This window comes from Salmo trutta, chromosome 35 (assembly GCF_901001165.1).
Source record: "Salmo trutta chromosome 35, fSalTru1.1, whole genome shotgun sequence".
NCBI lineage: Eukaryota > Metazoa > Chordata > Actinopteri > Salmoniformes > Salmonidae > Salmo > Salmo trutta.
Window position 1 is genome coordinate 21,800,361 of NC_042991.1, and position 20,917 is coordinate 21,821,277.

The 20,917-nt window shown below is 44.2% G+C and overlaps 1 protein-coding gene across 1 annotated transcript in view; it reads left to right on the top strand.

Annotated features, from left to right (window-relative positions):
• LOC115174859 (sodium/potassium-transporting ATPase subunit beta-1-interacting protein 2) overlaps window positions 1–20,917 on the top strand; it is a 187,366-nt gene that overhangs the window by 152,695 nt on the left and 13,754 nt on the right. The window contains exon 4 of the mRNA XM_029733811.1: window positions 10,510–10,710. Coding sequence (XP_029589671.1) covers window positions 10,510–10,710 — 201 coding nt within the window. The remainder of the gene's footprint in view (window positions 1–10,509; window positions 10,711–20,917) is intronic.

Consider the following 20,917-nt stretch of genomic DNA (forward strand, 5'->3'; position numbering starts at 1 on the left):
TTAGTAAAGATTGACAGCTGCCCTGGGGAATGCCTGATTCTACCTGGATTATGTTGGAGAGGCTTCCATTAAAGAACACCCTCTGTGTTCTGTTAGACAGGTAACTCTTTATCCATGTCACTCCCTGATCTGTTTCACCTGTCCTTGTGCTTGTCTCCACCCCCCTCCAGGTGTCGCCCATCTTCCCCACTTATCCCTTTATACCTGTGTTTTCTGGCTGTCTGTGCCAGTTCTTCTTGTTTGTTCAAGTCAACCAGTGTTTTGTCTCAGCTCCTGCTTTTCCCCAGTCTCTCTTTTTCTTGTCCTCCTGGTTTTGAACCTGTCCTGACTCTGAGCCTGCCTGCCGTCCTGTGCCTTTGCCCCTACTCTGGCTTACCGACCTCTTCCTGACCTGGGCCTGCCTGCCCCTGCCGACCTATACCTTGGCCCCACTACTCTGGATTATCGACCCCTGCCTGCCTTGACCTGTCATTTGCCTGCCCCTGTTGTTGTATTAAACATTGTTACTTCAACACAGTCTGCACTTGGGTCTTACCTTAAACCTGATAGTACGAACTGGCGATGACTGACCCAGCCGACTTGGACCAGCTCCGCAAAGCCATCTCCTCCCATGGAGCCATCATTGGTAGACACGAGGAGTTGCTTCGTGGTCTGATGGAAGGGTTCCCGGACATGGACGAACGTCACGACCTAGCATTGAATGCTTTGCGGGGGCAATTCTGTGGGTTGCTCCGGTGTCCGGGACAGTGGCTGCCCGGAAGTTACTCCAGCTTCGGCAGAACTCCCTCAGTGTGGCAGACTATGAGGTGGCTTTCCGCACACTAGCAGCAGAGGGTGCCTGGAACCCGAAAGCACTGTTCGACACGTTCCGACACGGATTATCGGAGGAAGTAAAGGACGAGTTTGCAGCCCGGGAACTACCGAAGGATCTTGACTCACTCATTGCTTTAACCATCCGGATCGATGGTCGGCTAAGAGAATGTAGGAGGGAGAAGAGATCTGAACGTGGGAAGTCCCCGGTGTCATCATCCCTGAGAGGATACGAGCTTACCCGAGTTCCTCCAAGAGCCTCCGAAGACTGCCGATTTGCCCATTCCCAAACTGATGCAGCTCGGCAGGGCTAGGCTATCTCCAGCCGAACGTGTATGCAGACTTAACACCCAGAGTTGTCTGTATTGCGGTACTGCTGGTCATTATGTGTCTACCTGTCCCTTCAAGAGATCTAGCTCACTGGTAGGAATGAGTACTCTGGTGGGTCTTAAGGATAATGTTGCTTATCCCCCTACTCGCCCCCCTCTCCATGCCACCCTGCTGTGAGGCGACCAGTCCAAGTCTCACCAGATACTCATGGACTCGGGGGGCCGATATGAGTCTTATGGACATTACCCTGGCATCCATCCCCACTCAACCCCTCCCCATTCCCATGGAAGTTAGAGCACTGGATGGGCGCTTTATAGGCCGGGTCATCCACCATACCACCCCCATCAACCTACGAGTGTCGGGACCACAACGTGATGATCCAATTTCTGCTAATTGAGTCTCCACAGGTTCATGTGGTATTGGGATTCCCTTGGCTCCAGCGACACAATCCCTCGATTGCCTGGTCTACTGGTGCCATCGTGGGCTGGAGCCCATTCTGCCACGCCCATTGCCTGAAATCAGCTCTGCCTGCCCTGGGACGTATTCCTGGGGGTTTGGAAATTGCCCCGAACCTCTCTGCCATTCTCGTGAAGTACCAGGATCTCCGGGAGGGGTTCAGTAAGGCCCTTGCCACTTCGCTTCCACAACACCGACCGGTACCCAAGGAGGTTAAGCCGGATGCGCTGGCACGCCGCTATAGCCCCGTGGCTACACCCCCGGAAGCCAAGACCTTTCCCCCCCTGCTCCAAAATCAATAGCCCCTCTGCTGTTCATCCTCTGTTGCCCTGTACCCTCCGAATACGTCCTACTTTTCATGTGTCTAGATCTAAACCCATGTCTCACAGCCCTTTGTCTCCTGTTTCCAGGCTCACCCCTCTCCCCCGTCTCATCGACCGGCGTACATGGTGAGACGTCTCCTGAAGGTTTGACCTCGGGGCCAGGGATTCCAGTACCTGGTTGACTGGGAGGGTTATGGGAGGTGCTGGGAGGTGCTGGGTCTCCGCTAGGGACATCCTGGACCCAGGCCTCATCTCTAAATTCCAACGCCGACACCCCGCTCAACCAGGTATGCATCCAGGTCGGACGCCAGGTGGCATCCCTGGGGGGGGGTCTTTCACCTGTCCTTGTGCTTGTTTCCACCCCCCCTCCAGGTGTCCCCCATCTTCCCCACTTATCCCCTGGGTATTTATACCTGTGTTTTCTGGCTGTCTGTGCCAGTTCGTCTTGTTTGTTCGAGTCAACCAGCGTTTTCTCTCAGCTCCTGCTTTTCCCCAGTCTCTCTTTTTTTCATCCTCCTGGTTTTTTACCTTGCCTGTCCTGACTCTGAGCCTGCCTGCCGTCCTGTGCCTTTGCCCCTACTCTGGATTACCGACCTCTTCCTGACCTGGGCCTGCCTGCAGACCTGTACCTTTGCCCCACTACTCTGGATTATCGACCCCTCCCTGCCTTGACCTGTCGTTTGCCTGTTGCAATAAACATTGTTACTTCAACAGTCTGCACTTGGGTCTTACCTGAAACCTGATAATCCACAATGTAGCAGGGGGTGTAAAGGCATAACACAAGTTTTTCCAGCAGCAGACTATGATCAATAATGTCAAAAGCTGCACTGACGTCTAACAAAACAGCTCCCACAATCTTTTTAAATCCCCCCCGGTAACAGGCTGATTGGTCGGCTATCTGAGCCAGTAACGGGGGCTTTACTATTCCTAGGTAGTGGAATGACTTTTGCTTCCCTCCAGACCTGAGAGCACACACTTTCTTGTAGCTTAGATTGATGATATGGCATTATCGTCCGCTATTATCCTCAGTAATTTTCTTCTTAGGTTGCAGGTAGGTGCAAAACTCATCTGGCAGATGACAGGGCCTACCAGGATTTGGGAATCTTGTAGACGTTTTACAGCTGGATGAGATTCTTCTTTCTCTCTTGCTCGTGAAGAGCATTGAGTTCTCACTGTAGCTCCCTCCAGTAACCACGAGCACAACTGTTCCTTGATTTTAACTGGCGGTTTTATTCTGTAGTTTTAGTCAGAATTATCACCTTCCGTGAGAACTATAAAGTAAATGAAAATACAGTTAAGCGCACTCTTACAACCTTCTTGTCTTACGAGTGACTTATTAGCTTGGTATAACTCTGAAGTGCTTACATACATACACAGTTTAGCCGGAGCTATAACAGTATCAGATTAAACACATGAATAAAGGAAAAATACCTCATTGGCTGCTTATTACAGAAGGGAGGAAATCAAAAACTTCACACTTATTATTCCTGGCATGAATTCACGCTTCATCTTTAATTATTATACATAAACACATAAACACATAAATAAACATAACATAATGTGAACACATAAACAATTCAAAGAAAAAAATGACGACATAGACTTACAGGTTAATTGTCAGTTACAATCTGAGCTGGGCTTGGGTCATTGATAAGTCATTGTCTCAATGCAGCCTTTAAATGCATGGACAAAGTCTTGGAGCCAAGATGATTTGTAGAGCATCTTCTGTTTCCAGAAGGTGTCAAAGTTATCTATTAAAGTCATTCTAACAGAGCTACAGTAATCTTTTAGCCAGGTGTGTAATGCTAGTAGCCTGCTGAATCTTTCACACCCGCGGCCCAATGATGGTACCAGGCCTGAAATAATTTGTCGCTTTTAGACAATTTTCAGAGCTAGAATCAGTTCTTTAAAATCAATTTTCAGCAGTTCCGTGCTAGCCCTCCTAATATCATTTCACCCCACATGACAACAGAGTCAGCTCCCGGCTGCTTTCATAGAACGTTCAGAAGAAGCCTTTTAATGTCCTGTACTCACGCTCCAGGAAAGCACAGGGTTTTTACCCCGTGAACCGCCAATGACGACAGCTGGTGCAATGGCTGAGGAGGTCCGGACGTTCTTTTGCCTCGAGTAGTTTAGCACACCCCTCGAAGGCCGAAGGGCGGTGGGGCCCGATGGACCCGAGCCAGCTGTAGAATCCATTGTGGATGATGAAGGGGCCGAAGTCTCAGACAACCTCACGGTCCGATGAGGGGGGAAGCTCTGAGGATTTGAACCCGAGGTAGAAGCCATCGGAGAGGGAGACTCTGCTTTCGTGGATGACAGTTAGAAAGGGGACACATACAGTCTATGCATTATGCATTGTACTATACGTGGACAGGAGTTTAAAAGTGAAGTCTGAGTGAATGAGGGGAGATGTTGTACTGATGAGTAATACTCAGTGTGTTGAAGTTAATGTTTAATATGTGTAATACATCATTCCAAAGTATCCTCAAACATTCTTCTGAATCAACTCCTCACTACTCACTGATTCAAAACAAGTAGGCCTATACATTCTGGTGAATAGGTTTATCAACTTACACAGACATTCTCACCGATGTTGCAACGGATATCAAAGGTTGACACACATGACAACACGTGGACTGTGTAGTACTATAGATAGTTGTTTGGTATAGATGGTTATTGCTGACCCCCTGATGTGTTTGTTCTGACACATCCCTCGACAGGCAATTAGAGACACCAGTCTTTAGACGGGGCCCAGCTGCCCCTTCCCCCAGCCTCTCCCTGGCCTCTCTCTAGGCTCTCTCTAGCCTCTGTACCAGTAATTGCTCGACACCACCCGAAATCCCAAACAAAACAAGAGTACAATTTGGAAGTTGAGGACCAATGTCCAGCTCAACATATGTTATGACTGAGACAGCCACATGTGGATGATGCTGTTATCATTAGTGTAGACAAATTATATGTCAAGTAATGCAGCTGCGTAGTTGTGTGGTTTCATTCATTGTGTGTTATGGGAGGTTATTAAAGGATAACTGGATTTCATGGAATGATATGAGGTGCTTGACAGTGTGTGTAGCCCTGCTGTAAGTGTCTCTGTTGACACAGAACACTCTCCTATTCCATCCTCATTATCAGCTAAGCCTCAGTATTCTTATAGTTCACAGTGAAATAATGAATTTTTCCATGGTGCAATTAATGTAGCATAAAAGCAATTTGGCACATGCTTAGATTCTTTGTTTTAAATGTAGACTTTCTCAGAATATGAAAAATTGTAATCAATGGGAAACACAGGTATTCTATTGCTAAACAATACATTTATTTCCCAATCTATTTCAGAGTATTCTGTTGGTTCTCCTTGTAACACAATCAGCCTATTCATTGTTATCAGCCATTGGTTCAGCATGTACTTCTCATCGGACTGCCAAAATCAGATTTTTTCAACTTGTTTGCTGATTGTTTTCCATCTTGATCCTTTCTCAAATACCTTCAGATTGCTTTCTCTCAATGACAATCTCTATTTCTGATTACAGTGAGTCACTCAATGGTTGGAACATTCCTACAGAGCGGGTACTAAGCAGTACATCGCAAACTGCTGTAAGTGCCATAAATTCAATTCAAAGACACAATCTTGTTTAGTGGTAGTTAAATGGTATGAATGTTTTTTTCCTACCACATACAGTACTTCATGCAGGCTTTGATAGGCATTCAGTTGTAAATCAGCATGTTGTGAGAGGAGAGAGAGGATGCGTATCCTTCCTGTTAGTGTCGTCAGAACAGTCTCAGAACAGTCCTCTAGAGTTTGGATTGATGTCTTAAAAGACAGAAAAGCTGATCTCTTGATCTCTTCCTGCGTTCTACAGGGAATGTTGACCCCTGCTACCATGAAAAGAATGAGAAATGTTCCTTAGTCCTTCTGTCTCTCTTTCATTTGCCTGAAGACTCAAACTGAATTCTTCCCCTGTTCTATGTCCGCTACATACTTCAGTCTGAGACTGCCATCATTGAAGTCCTTTGTGGTGACGTCAAAATGAGGGTTTTGTACAAAACAAAATAATCAACGGTTGGATCCTCTCTAACAAATCATAGTGTCAAAGATAATGACACATTTTCACAACGTTGCTTAACCCACGTGTGTTCTGGCTCTGGCCCAATCCAACGGTTCTGGGACCAATCAGAACAGTTAAAATGTCTTTGTGTAAATTAAATCGTCAGGCAGGTACTCAGATCCAGACTCATTGGGGAGAAGAAACTAACGTCCATGGGCGTGAAGTAGCATTTGGCTGGAGGAAGGGGTTTGGGTAGCCAGGCAACTCGTTCATAGCTGTCTGTCGTACTTAGCAGTGTGACTGCCCCCATTTTGTGTTCAGAAAGAAAATCCCCCTGGCCAGGGCTAGCTAAGCAGGTTTATAGATCTTGAAAGTACTCCTGCAGGAATGTACTGGTGGTGTCTAAAATATATCAACAACATAACTGCCACTCTCATAGAAGTGTATCCATCCAATTTGTTTTGGCCTTTGTAGTGTCAGTGCTATTGATGCTCAATCAGAGTCATATTTAAGCAATTGTAGCCCATTTAAATTGATTGAATTGATTCTGGCTTTCTAAGGATTTTCTGGCTGATGAAACAACAATACAGTACAAAGCTCTACAAATGGAACCCACAGGGACAGAGACAGCAAAGTAAATTTCAATGGTATCCATGCAACTTCTTTAATAATTGCCTTTGTTCTTGGAGATTTTAGATACTGCATATGACTGATTTTCAATGAATACACATTTTTGTGTTCTCTGGTGAGTTCGTTTTTGTTGTACAGTACTTAATTTACTGTAGTGGGCTAAATCAGTGTCACACAGAGTGTTTCTCGGTAGTCTTAAACAATTCTGAAAGACGACAACAACTCTTGTCAACCGTTGATTGCATCAAGAAAAGACCAGACATCAACCTCACCTTAGTATTTAATAACAACTAGTCCACTCTCAATAACACCCACCTCTCACGCTGTCATTGTACTGGTTCCAAAATGATGCTGAGCCACACCAACAGTCAGTCAAAGGGTAATGGAAAGGTGTTTGTCTGCTAGTAAGGCAGGCATCCCTGTACTACTGCAGCTGTACGCTCACCACTCCTCCGCTCCGCAATTTGACTGGTGATGGATAGTGTTTGTCCACACGACTGATGTTCATTACAGCAGATACATAGGCAGGGAGACACAGAGAGGTAGACAGCAGCAACCTGGCCCTCCTCTCCTTCTCTCCACATCTAGCACTCTTTATTTTCCACTTGTCTGTCTTCATACGAGGAGGCATGAGAACACACCTGTCACACTGAGCTGGGTCTGTGCTAGGGGACAGGCACGGGTATGCTAGTCCAGCTAGTAGATTTAGGCCAACAGTACCTAATATTTCACATACATGTAGGCCATTGTGGTATAGTGGTGGGTAAAGTTATGAGCAGTTGAAAGAGTTTGATATTTATTTACATTTTCTACCCCTTTTTTCTCCACAATTTCATGATATCCAATTGGTAGTCCAAAACAGTATTTGTCCCATCGCTGCAACTCCGGTACGGACTCGGGAGAGGCGATGGTCAAGAGCCATGCGTCCTCCGAAATACGACCCTGGCAAGCCGCACTGCTTCTTGGCACTGCTCGCTTAACCCGGAAGCCAGCCGCACCAATGTGTCGGAAGAACCACCATACAGTTGCGCCTGGCCCACCACAGGGAGTCGCTAGAGCGCGATGGGACAAAGACATCCCGGCCGGCCAAACCCTCCCCTAACCCGGACGACGCTGGACACATTCTGCGCCGCATCATAGGTTTCCGGGTCGCGGCCGGCTGCGACACAGCCTCAGATCGAACCAGGGTCTGTAATGCGATGCAGTGCCTTAGACCGCTGCGCCCCCCTGAAGGCCGGAATAGTTTTTTCAATAAAACTGATATCCACGATAGGCACAACAGCATTTGTTATTGTTTATGTTTTGCACATCATCATTGCACATCATCATCTGCACATCTATCACTCCAGTTTTAATGCTAAATTGTAATTATTTTGCCTTTATGGCCTATTTATTGCCTTACCTCCCTAATCTCACTACATTTGCACACACTGTACATATACTTTTTCTATTGTGTTATTGACTGTACGTTTGTTTATTCCATGTGTAACTCCGTGTTGTTGTTTTTGTCGCACTGCTTTGCTTTAGCTTGGCCAGGTCGCAGTTGTAAATGAGAACTTGTTCTCAACTGGCCTACCTGGTTAAATAAATAAAAATGTTTTGAGTTAATGAGCATCCAGCATCATGATAAAAATAAAATTGTACAAGGGTGGAAGGATATCAGAGGAAAAGAAACTGTTTGTTGTTTGACGTAACGTCTTGCTTGTTGTAATTTTGTAAACAGACATGACAGTTTTACTGCTATGGATTCCAGCTTTAATTTCAGGCATTTCATGTATTTCTTTGTCCACTTTGTAGGTTTTAATGTAATTACAATCTGGAACATTTGAGCAGTCTGGCACTGAACCTGTGTTGGATGAGACCTTGTGTTTCTGATTGTTTGGAGAGCCTGCTCCATCAATATCCACTCCTCTATGAGACATACAAGCAGACAAAAATGATGCTATGGGTGTGTTGTTTGGCAAGTTTCCAACAAAACATCTCTGCCTGATGTGTATTTCAAGATGAATTAAAAGCAGTTAATCGCAACACCCACGTCCTTTGTGGACAAACACGCGCACCATTTCTAGAGGCAGAGGAATGATAGATCTTGATATGCAATAATGCCACTGACCCCAATCCCCTGGATGATTCATTCTGAGAGCAGGAGAAAAGATAAGGGGGAGCTGGTTGATAAGTGTTGTTTAGAAGTAAGATTAGTGGTAGCTGGTTAATAAGTGTTGTTTGGAAGAAAGAAATGTGGGAGCTGGTTGATAAGTGTGGTTTGGATGAAAGAAAAGTGGGAGCTAGTTGAATAGTGTTGTTTGGATGAAAGAAAAGTGGGAGTTGGTTGATAAGTGTTGTTTAGAAGAAAGAAAAGTGGGAGCTAGTTGAATAGTGTTGTTTGGAAGAAAGAAAAGTGGGAGCTAGTTAAATAGTGTTGTTTGGAAGAAAGAAAAGTGGGAGCTGGTTGGTAAGTGTTGTTTAGAAGAAAGAAAAGTGGGAGCTGGTTGATAAGTGTTGTTTGGATGAAAGAAAAGTGGGAGTTGGTTGATAAGTGTTGTTTAGAAGAAAGAAAAGTGGGAGTTGGTTGATAAGTGTTGTTTGGATGAAAGAAAAGTGGGAGCTGGTTGATAAGTGTTGTTTGGAAGAAAGAAAAGTGGGAGCTAGTTGAATAGTGTTGTTTGGAAGAAAGAAAAGTGGGAGTTGGTTGATAAGTGTTGTTTGGATGAAAGAAAAGTGGGAGCTGGTTGATAAGTGTTGTTTGGAAGAAAGACAAGTGGGTGGTGTTATTTGGCTTTGTAGGTGAAAGGGAATGCTTGTCTCTGTACCAAATACCAAGGTTTTATGCTAAAATAACCGATACACTGCGCAGCAGGCAATGGCAAATGTTGGGCTGGAAGGCACACTTGTCTGATTTAAGCAGTGCTCAGAATTGTGAAAATGCAGGTCTTTAGGGAGTCTATTGAGCAGAGGGTGATAATGCGCGAATCGAATATATTCAGTCATGCGTTCGTAGGCGTAAGAACCGGGTAGAGGTTTGGGAGCTAGAAGTACCATTTATGAGATGGATGGATTTTGTTTTATTCCCTCTTCATTTGTTATAGTTGGATTTAGGATGTGTGCATGCACACTTCTCTCTCAATACCCACTAGAATTATCCTCAGCTTGGATAGCTGGCGTTGACTCAAATGACCTGGGGTGTCATAAGTGCTTTTTGTACGCCAGCAGTTGGATTGCTAGTGCTGAGATTTGAGAAATGGGATTTCTTCCGCCAGTTGATTGTAAAATAAATGGCATTCAAAAGCTAAATGTATGTTGGCTTAGTTTTACTCACGGTGTACTCTTGTTCTGCTCAGAATTAATAGCCTTCTGAGATGCCGGTAAAGAGGCAGAATAAATAATTGTGTTGCAAAATGTTAAGCAAAGCTTTTAACTTGACTCATAATGAAATACTGCCAAAGTTCAGTAGTACAAAGCTTTTCCCACTTCAGAATGAAAGATGATTCTTAAAAACAAATGTCAGAAATGAGCTCATTGTTGAAAGTAAAATACACATTGAATTAAATAAGAATCTCAATCTCCTCCAGACTATGCACCCTTTTTAAAGAGTAGGAAAGGGGTAGCATAGAGAAGTCACAGTGGGGAGGTTTTTCACCCTTTTAGCCATTGTTCCATGCCAATGAACACATTTTATCTTGATTACAATATTGTGGAGCGCTGGGTGATTGACCTACGCTGTTAAATCACTGGCAGACAGATGTGTAATCTTGCATTAGCTTGGGCACATAATTGCACTGACTCCACCGCTGGCTGGTTAAAGAAATCGGGACTTAGCTAAACACCTACAATAGAACATCTATTGTAGCTATCCTCAATACTTCTATCATTTCTACTGTATATAAAATAGCTCTCTCTATTGTTTCTGCCTGCAGGACAGTGACCTGATCATGACCTTCAACATGTCCATGCACCGGTCCTGGTGGATGGAGAATGGACCAGGCTGCAGGGTGACCCTGGTCACCCCTCCTCCGTCCTGGGCCCCAGAGGACCACCGCTACATCAGCATCGCAGGCTGTCTGCTGGAGTACCAGTATGTGGAGGTGGCCCACAGCTCCCTGCAGATCCTCCTGGCTGTAAGTATAGTAGGCCTCTGGATGTTTGTGTCGGGCTGCTACCCACTACCCTCCCTCTCATCTCCACTCATCTCAGCATGGGAATGGGATGGACAGCGCTAGGCTTTGGGCATGTGGGACTCTTTTTGTTGAAGTCCTACATGCCCTGTACAGTGACCTTGTTTCACATGAAAAAGCTTTTATATTTGGGCTATGGTGAACCATGGCATTCTGCTCAGAAATGTTCATCTTGGTTTCAGTTTAGTGAGGCTGTCTACCTGTGTTATGATGGATGAAGGAGTTAGTCGTGTGCACGGTCATCAATGCTGAGACATGCCAATGTGATGTGAAACACAACCCTAATAAGGCAGTGCTTAGCGAGCAGGCAAGCAAGACCCGAGCTGCATTATTTTGTCTCGTATTAATAGCTGCCTACTACTTTAATGACTAATGGTCTTGCGGCAATATTATAACGCAGAAAATAGTCAAGGGGAAAAATAACTCTTAGGCTTGGCGGCAGCTTTTAGTGGCTTGGCAGTGGGCCATCCCAGGGGGATAGCAAGGGAAACGCAATTCCCTTATTGATGATTGGTTTTCCCTCCGTTCTCCTCCAGTGCGTGTGTGTGTGTGTGTGTGTGTGTGTGTGGGTGGGTGCATGTGTGTGTGTGGGTGGGTGTGGGTGGGTAGGTAGGTGCATGTGTGTGTGTGGGTGTGGGTGCGTGGGTGTGTGTGGGTGTGTGTGCGTGTGTGGGTGTGGGTGCGTGGATAGGTGCATGTGTGTGTGTGGGTGGGAGTGGGTGGGAGGGTAGGTGCATGTGTGTGTGTGTGTGTGTGTGTGTGTGTGTGTGTGTGTGTGTGTGTGGGTGCGCGTGTGTGTGTGGGTGGGTGGGTGGGTGGGTGGGTGTGTGTGTGTGTGTGGGTGGGTGTGTGTGGGTGCGCGTGTGTGTGGGTGCGTGGGTGTGTGTGTGTGTGTGTGTGGGGGGGGGGGGGGAAACCGTCCCCAATGTATCTTTATTTTTTCTCTCTCTCCCGCCATTCGTAATTATAGTCCCCAGGCTCGCAGCGTGAGTGAGAATTTCCCACAATGCACCAGTATATTGCATAATGACTTAATGTATGGCGTGTAATTAGGGGAATGTGTTAATGAAAAAGAGTGGGGTGTTGCTGCTGTGTAAATGATCATGGCAAGGTTCCCCATTGATAGATCCCAGGAGAAAATGTTCTCTCCCCCAGTGTGTTAAAGACTGAGTGTTCTACCCAGCTAACCAACCGATACTTTATCTGCCTGGATTTAGAACTATTCTCAAACTCTATCAGCTCCCAACTGACACTGTGCAACCTACTTTGGATTGGATTTCAGGGCTACTTCTCGGGTTTATAAGTTAGATCTCAATGTATTTTACTCTTCATATTGGAATCTTTTTTAGTCATGAACCTAACACTTGATAGGATGAAACAAACATTTATAGATTTTCCTAACCACTGTTTTTAATTAAAAAACAATTACATTTTATGTTTAGATTGTTTTGATTAAGAACAATCGGGAGAAGGTGGATGATCATATCCCTTTCGCCAGTCATATGCTTTGTCTACTGTAGTACAATTGCATTACAGTAACATCGAACAAGGTCTGTGCATTGAGTCTTCAGTATATTCCACCACCTGTTCATCCCATCTCTCTTGCGGTACAGTAGAATGGACACATAACACAATTCCAAACACCAGTGAGAAATATGCTTAGAACCTGTCAGATATTATGTAGAAAATGGTTGGAGTTATTGCAAGTTCAATAACGCTTAGTCTCCTAAACACAGGAGCTGTTCCACTGGCATGGTGTCAGGAGAATGTCGGGTGCCAGGATCAATATGACAATGATTGAGTTAAGTTCTCCCTGAAACATCGAAGGGGAAAGACGGGTGTCTGTGTCAGCAGAAACTTTTAGCCGAATGAGCGGAGCTAGGGCTGATTTAAAGGACTGCATGGAGCCCAATAATACTACAATGGTTTGATACTTCTTTCTGATATTTCGGTGCCATCTTTTACTGCTACCGACATCACTTTTGTCATTGCTTAACCATCTTATTTCAAATACTAAAATGTGCTTGGAGAGAGACCAAATCCATTTAAAAAAGTTGAATATTAAGACTAATGGCCAAAGTGTGTTATGCCCTCTTATATAAACTAAAAGCTAGAGCTGAGAGTTGTTCTTGGTCCTCTCAGAGCACTAGTCTCTTCAGTGGAGTCGTTTGGGAAGTGGTGTGTCATGCTTTGTCAGTATGACTGATAGCAATGAGCAAATGTCTGCAGACCTGGCCACAGTGTCCAGCATCTACTATAAATTATGCAAATCATATACAAACATTAGCACAGCATTACACATACCGGTATTCCCATAATACCTGTCCAATGCTGCCATAATGCATTTTTATTGTTGTTGTCTTTAAGTAGCTTTTTATTAGCTTAGTGGAAATCATTGGGACGAATCTAGAATCAATTTGCCAAATTACCCCCAATACTCTGGAAGCGGCTTTGTGTGGTGGCACTTGAAGTCTTAGCGACAGACTTCAAAATTGGGCTGAGAAAAATTCACAATAAGCATCCAAAACACACACCTATCTCAGACATTTGACATGGATGGAAGACTGTTTAATTGTGTCTGGCAGCATGAGGCAACAATGTCAATTTTCCCCAGCACCTCTGATGGATAATGAATGGCTTTGTTTCCTCACATGAGAATTTCAGGGCTAGAAATGACTGGTTCATTATCTTTCCCCCAAACTGAATGAGTGGCTCTTTGATCTGATAACTGCAGAGACAAGCACCCTCCCTCTCTTCTCCTGTTCTCTTCTCTCCTTCCCCTTCTGCCAGACAAGAACAAAATTGATCTGCAACTTTTGGTTGTCCCTCTTCTTTCATTGAAGTACAGTCATTTGACAGGGTACAAAGTACCCGAGTAATAATTAATTATCTCATATTTATTAATGAAAATAATCTGGGTTAATCTAATTCAGTAATATGTATGAAAATGGTCCACAATGAAAGGGCCTCCTTGTGTGAACCAAAATGATGAACTCCTTCTTTTCTTCCTGCTCAGGTCTCATACAGAGATAATTACAAGGATTAGAGAGGAAGCATCACAGAGAGAGTGCTGTCATTTCCTTGTCATGCACGCAGCCACCATTTTTTAACATGTACCTCGTCTATGACGGAAGACGTTGTTCCCTAAGTCTCATTGTTTTTCTATTACTGTCTTTTTTAACATCAGAGCAACAGAGCAGCACCTTGTGCTAATGAGGTTTCCCTCAAAGCGGAGAATTGATGTAGGGGCCTAATCCGTTCATTTACAACCAGCCTAGACATTAGTATGGCTGTACGCATCATTACACCATGAGGAAGCCTCCATCTCAAAGTAATTAAATAGAGTTGTGTCGTAATGAGAAGCCTGCAGTGGATGAGACAGAGAGAATTGGAATCAGTGGAGGATCGTTTTATGTTACTACTCCACTGTTCTCTCCTCTCCTACAGTCCTCCTTGTCTTTGTCTGATTGAAACTCGGAAGGACTTTGTTTTGCTATCAACATCAGACAGACAGGCCGGTAGCTACGGTAGATAATTAAGATGTTTATTGGCGCAGTGACCTTTTACCGGAGTAGTGTAATAAAGCCAGCCCAAGCTGTTTGCGGTGGGGTCACTGTGACACTGTCAACATGAGACTGTTGGGTTAGATGGCAGTTAGCTGAGGGACCATATGTTATTTTCAGCTCTGGGGTTGTGAGATTCAGTGAAACTGTGGTGTCTCTCTGCTCTTCCTCCACATCCCATCTACAATTACACTTTGTTCCCACCAGCCTAGAATGTTATTATCTATGGATAATGTGTTAATGTTCCCGAGGGAATCGGAGGAAAAAGTACTGAGAATCTCATATCAGTAAACATACTCTTGACTGTGTTCTTCAGCTCAGCAGTGGTCCACCATGCTCTGGGAGTGTAATCACACAGCACTGAGTGGGAGTTGAACCACTGATGATGGTTAACACTATAGATGTCCTCCGTCTCACCTTGGCCACCGCACCGTGGCGAGGTCCGGCCATTTTGCTATGCACCATCGTCTGCTGCATGAACCTATTACCGTGATGTAAGCATTGAGGAGAAGATAGCATCATGGTGGAAAACAAAACTGTTACTGTACAGAAGCCATCACAGTTTACCAGGGAAATGTACAGTACAGTAATACTGTATGCCAACAAATACAGTATACTGTAGGTCTCTGAAAAACCAACTGCTTTTTCACTAGCTTTGCTACTATGATAATTGTTTTGTCTATAAGAACTGCTGCTTGTCAATCATGTGCAGGAAGACGTTGCTGTGTTGCCAGGCAGATTTCTCTGTTCTTCCTTCACACTGGGAGAGAGAGAGAGAAGCAGAGCGGCAAGGCAGTGCACAGAGCCACAGAGAAGGGCTCCAACAAACGCCACCACACTACTGGGGTCTAGGGGAGAGCCTGGGGGAGAGAGAGGGGGGAGAGAGAGGGGGGCGGCCAGCTCACATGGCTGGATGAGCGGCTAAATGAGCTGTGTCCGGCATACAGTAGCATGGCTGATGCCTCATAGGTCCGCGGCCAATTTCTCTAAGAACAGCCAGTCGTGGAAGGTCATGAATCAGAAAAGGATCCCCGTTCACTCTAACAAAGCTGTTAGCTGTGGAAGGATGAGGCTCTAAAGGTATGACTAACTATTCTATTTAAAACATGTGCATTGACTGCGTTTGGACAATGACATGGTTTAATGTGAGAGTAACCCTGATAGGAAATGTGAGAGTCAATGCAAGACAGTGCTGCTGTATAGCGGCTACTAAAAGTTGCACATATACAGTAAAGGCAGAGCTTCATAGAGCCGTAAGGGGACTGGGTCTGTACAGAAGAGCTAACTTGTCATTGACGGGTGATTCCTATGACAGGTGCCATAGGACTACAGTATATGTAGCAGGCTGAACTCCTGGCTAGTACCACTTACTGTCAAATGTTAACTTTACAATTATGCCCATGCTCCCATATCCAGAGTGACATCTCATAGACTCACACAAACTCACACAGACTCACACAGACACACACACACAAACACACGCACGCACGCACGCACGCACGCACGCACACACACACACACACACACACACACACACAGAAGGAGACAGCTCTTACTGTAGGAGACAGCTGTTGGAGTCCACAGGCCCCTCTTCTCCTCCATCACATCCTCTAACCTGTACAGACAGACAACAGGTATTCTGAGCCCACGGCCAGGAGAGACACTTTAATGAATGAGACTATTAAACATAGCTATGGTGATGTGCTTATGAGAATATTTTTAATGACACTTGTAATGAATCACACCTTGTTTAATTACATAGTGCCCTCTGACAGTACTGTTGCAGTGTATTTTGTTAGGTATTCAGAGTGGGTCTTTGAATGTGAGTGTAATTGTTTGTAGAAGAGCTTAGGCCTGGGTCCATTAGCTACAAGATTAAAGGGACGCAGGGCATACCCATACGTACAATACATTCACCCATCACTCAGGCACTGTGAAAGCCCCCTTGTTTAGTATTTGCCTGGTTAATAGTCGAGCTCTTTGCAATATTATTTACCCTGTTGATTAATTAGCATGACCTCCAAGTGTTTAAACAATGTCCTTGCTGCTTTACTGCTGTGATCTATTCACAGAGTAGTGGAAATACTTTGCTTGTTTTATTCTCCATATGAGCCCACCATTTTAATTTTAATTTATTTTCCTGTGGTTTGGCATTTCTGTCATGATGGGATGAGAAATTCTCTCTCTCTCTCTCCTTGTCTTTCTGTCTTCAGACATTCATTTCTATTCTGCACCTGAACCTCCCTCTCTCTCACTGCCTCCGATGTTCATTTCAATGGCTATTGTTCAAAGCTATGTCTGGCGCGGATAACAGAATGGAAAGATGGGTATCTGCAGAGAAGTCACTATTGAAGACCTGGCGGCTGGGCTCTGGGTAATATAAAGCAAACACTAAGGCCAATTTGGTCAAGTCATTTTAAGAGGATTGGAGGAGGTATCAGTCATGGTGGAGGAATCTGTTCCATTGATGCACCGGTGAAGGAAAAACACTTTGCCTTCCAAGTCTTCCAAGTCTCTGATTGAATCTCGAAGTATACGAATTAAACAAAAAGCAAAGGCCACAGTGATAGATGAATCCAATTCATTTAGCCAGGATAGGTGCTTTGCTCAAATTGCCACATCTTTTGACAATCTGTTTTTCTTCCCCAAAGACTGCACTTGTTTCATGCCTGTGCATGTATAGAAAGCTATTTTTTATGCTGTCAGTTCTGTGAATAGTGAATGCTTTAGCCCCTGGAGTAAAATGAATCAGCTTTGACAGTGGCCAACACCCTGAGGGAAGTGAATCAATTTGCCTCATTACATGTCAGTCCCTAAAGACCCACACAGAGACCATGGCCGCACAGAATTGCAATCTTAGACTAATTGTTGTGTTGAAACAGAGTCATGCTCAGCAAATCATTCAGCAGACACCCGTCAGTCTGGCTCACAACGTTGTTATCAGAGAGGCTTCAATATCAATCTCAGGTCCCTTTCAATCTCTCTCTCTCTCTGTTCTTATTCAAAGCCTGTTTCTCTGTGTCTCTCTCTCCTGGCCCACCCCTGTCCTCTTCCTGGCCCTCTCTCTGTGAGAAGGGCTTGTTGTTGTGGAATAACGGCGTGGACCTGGGCCCAGTGACAGGAGAGCTGATATTGTCAGGATCTCTGACGTGTCAGAGCTTCTCATCTGATAAGCCAGAGAGAGAGCGAGATTGGCGGCGAAAAGGCGGGCGCCTATTTTTCAAATGTCAGAAACGATACGGGACGGTGCTTGATGGGACCCCGCGAGCTGCGAGGGCACAGTGTTTCATTCCGCTGCTTTAATGACGAGAGCCCCCCCCCAACGTCCATATCACAGAGCTGGACATGATGAGTCTGCCTCCACCCCACTGAGCTGATTATTACCAGGGTACAAAGGGGAGAGATAGCACTGCACTGGTGCTGCTGGGGCTCGGCCGTCATTGGGCAAACATTGTAGTGACACTGACGCTGTTAGTAGCAGTGTACAGCCTCGGTCACAACACAACATCGTCAGAGTAAAAATAAATGGCTGTCTATCATTGTGACATGTAGGACATGCTGTGGTGATGCTTAGCTCAGCCGCATATGTTTTGATAAAGGGTGTATTATTTGTAAGCTCTCCACTGTCACAATAGGGATATACTGTAATGTGTTTGGCTGAATAGCAAACAGCCTTGATGTATGAATTACTGTATGTGTATGATGAAGATACAGTGTGTTGATACTGTATGGGCTGTATTTTGTGGAGCTCTAGTTACAGGAAGCACATGTTCTCTGGGGATACAGTTAGGGAATAAACATGTTCCTAATGTTTACTGTAGCATTATGTTAAGATATTCCGCTTAGTGTTAAGGTATTTGACCCTGCCTATGTTATTTGACGTGTTATAAAATAGCCATTACTTCTTGAGGGCTTTGGGAGGTCACAGGAACAATTAGCAAGAAGTCACGCAAGCTAAGCACCAAATGGCTTATTTTTCTCCACCCTCCTATTTAGGGGAAAGATGTGAGATAGATTTTTCTGTTGTCAGACAAGCTATCAAGCTTCACATAGGTGCATCACACTTTACAATTAGAAATACACAGATACTCAGGCACATATTGAGGTCAAAACTAGCATTACTGTAGCTTTACCATCTTCTCAGGCTGATATTAGCTGGCGTGCCATTCATTTGGAGACTTTAGGCTCAGTATACAGAGCAAGCATCTACTGAAGGCTCTCAGGGCTCAGTACATTATAGAGGGGCCATATGCCGGGTTGGTATTCAAACAGTTTTTTGGCAAGATCAATGGAGAGATGTCTGAATGTATTATAGTAAACAAAGAGCAATTCTGCTCCAAACTCAGAGAGTTGGCTTTTACAGCAAGCAATCAATGCCTGGACAATGGCCACATAATGATTGTCAAGTGATGGAAAAGTATCTCTGCAAAGCCAATAAGGTTAGCCAATAAGGCCAGAACCAATTAAGCAGAGTTGTGTATTTTGAGATGCTTTGCCAGAGGTAAAGCACATTATCTAACCCACCTTGGGTCACATCCATCAATTCATTACTGTAGTCATGTGTGGGTGTGGGTGGAAGCAGCATCAATGTAGAAGGATATTATAGAATGTACCTTTAATGGTCTAGATCAGGAATGGGTAACTTTTATGGGGTGGGGGCCACAAAAAAATCAGAACTCTAGCTGGCCTCTAGACTAACTTACCAATCCCCCAACAATTGCAGACATGGGATAATTAAGTGACTGCTGATGCACAACCAAATTTCCAATTATTATTCTAACGCTCAACAGTAAGTTGAGACCTCGACTGAGTTCTAAAATGTGTTGTTGAAATTGGTCAGTGCACCTACAAAAGGGGGACGGTGCATCCAGTTGCCCGTCCCTGTAACCATGACCAGTGAAAATGAGAACAAATAGTCCTCTTCTGTGTGAGTTACCAACCGGTGCAAACCCAGTAAAGGTCATTCCACCGCAACCTTCTGTCAGTCAACATACATGCAACAACCATGTCACGTAACCAGCCTATTCCTGTTTCAATATTGTCTCTTTGCCAACTGGAGTGCACAGCAAACGATAAAGGCATGCGATAAAGGAAGCGATTTCTGTATTCAGTCCTATTTGGCCATGGTATGTTTGGCCTGGTATGGTATGTTTGGACTTTTAATGTCTGTCTCAGACGTATAAAGGAGATGGGAAACTGCATGAGGGGAACCATTGTCAAACACTTCACAAACATCTCTGTGTGCTTGAAGAGAGTGGGAGGAAAGCACCAACCATGTGTTTATTGTGCTGTTACACTGCCATGTCAAAAAGCGACTCATTCTCCCCAACAGTTAAGTGCCTTCACAATTGTGAAAGTGGAAAATTGGGTCTGATGTGTGTAGTTGGAGAATCACAGTAATCTCAGAGGAAGCAAAGCCTTCTGCCTTATATCTGATCATTTGGTTTGGTACCACTGAGACTGTGCAACAGCTATCCTGAAGTAAAATAGCTCTCTCCTGGTACAATGCATTGATTGATTGTTATCTCTTTGGATTCTCTAGAAATAGTAGGGCTAACAAACATGGCATATAACATCATTAAAGATCATTATGAATAATTGCTTTAGGGAATGACTTAATAAATATGACCTTTCAGTAGAGAGAGATGTGTTTAAACCACGTACTATTTCAACATTCAGTGATTCTGCTAAAGATGCATAACCCATTACCATGTTTGCTCAAGAGATTCAGACTAAATGTTGAATAATCCTTCATATTAATGAATTTTTAACCTAGCGGCTTAATATTGATTGCCTGTTGCTTAGACATATTACTTTCATTTGTGTTATATGCTGTTTTCCAAAGCACACATTTGGCTTGGAATTTGTCTGGGGTACAGGCCAAGATACATGTTTCCCCACATACAGCTTTGAGTAGTGACCATCAGGCTTGGTTGAGAGTAAAAAACGGAATAGTTTAGGGTTTCTTGTACATACCAATCAGATAAAAATGCACCTCGACAGAATGGTCTGGTTTGGTGGAATCTCTCTTTACTGTGTGTGTGAGTTATGTCCTTACTTGAAATATTTAATGTTTCAATTTCTCAAAACTCTTTCAGGCGAGTTTATTTTGTATTCATCCTGTCATCCTCTTTCTGGCAAACTGTGGCCATTGATATAAGAGGTAAACTTGTTTGAAAGCATTTATGATTCAGCAAGAAAGTTGGTAGAATTTATTGGACAGCGGTGACATTTTATGCATTCTCATTCGAATTTTGACTTGACACATTTTCAGTTAAATGCATGTGATTAATTAACCAATTGTATTGATTCCAAAATGTATTTCTAATGACACAAATGAGGAAAGGAGTTTATCTGCATCCCAAATGGAACCCTATTCCCTATATCGTGCACTACTTTTGATCAGAAGCTGAACAAAAGTAGTACACTATATGGAATAGGGTGCCATTAGGATTCACACTCTATCCACATCCATTATGTAAAATGTTATACACTACAACCTACAGTATATACATCTATCATTTGACCTCTTTACTTCCTCTCTTAAAAAAAGATGCCCACCAGCTGAAGGCTCAATAGAGAAGTCA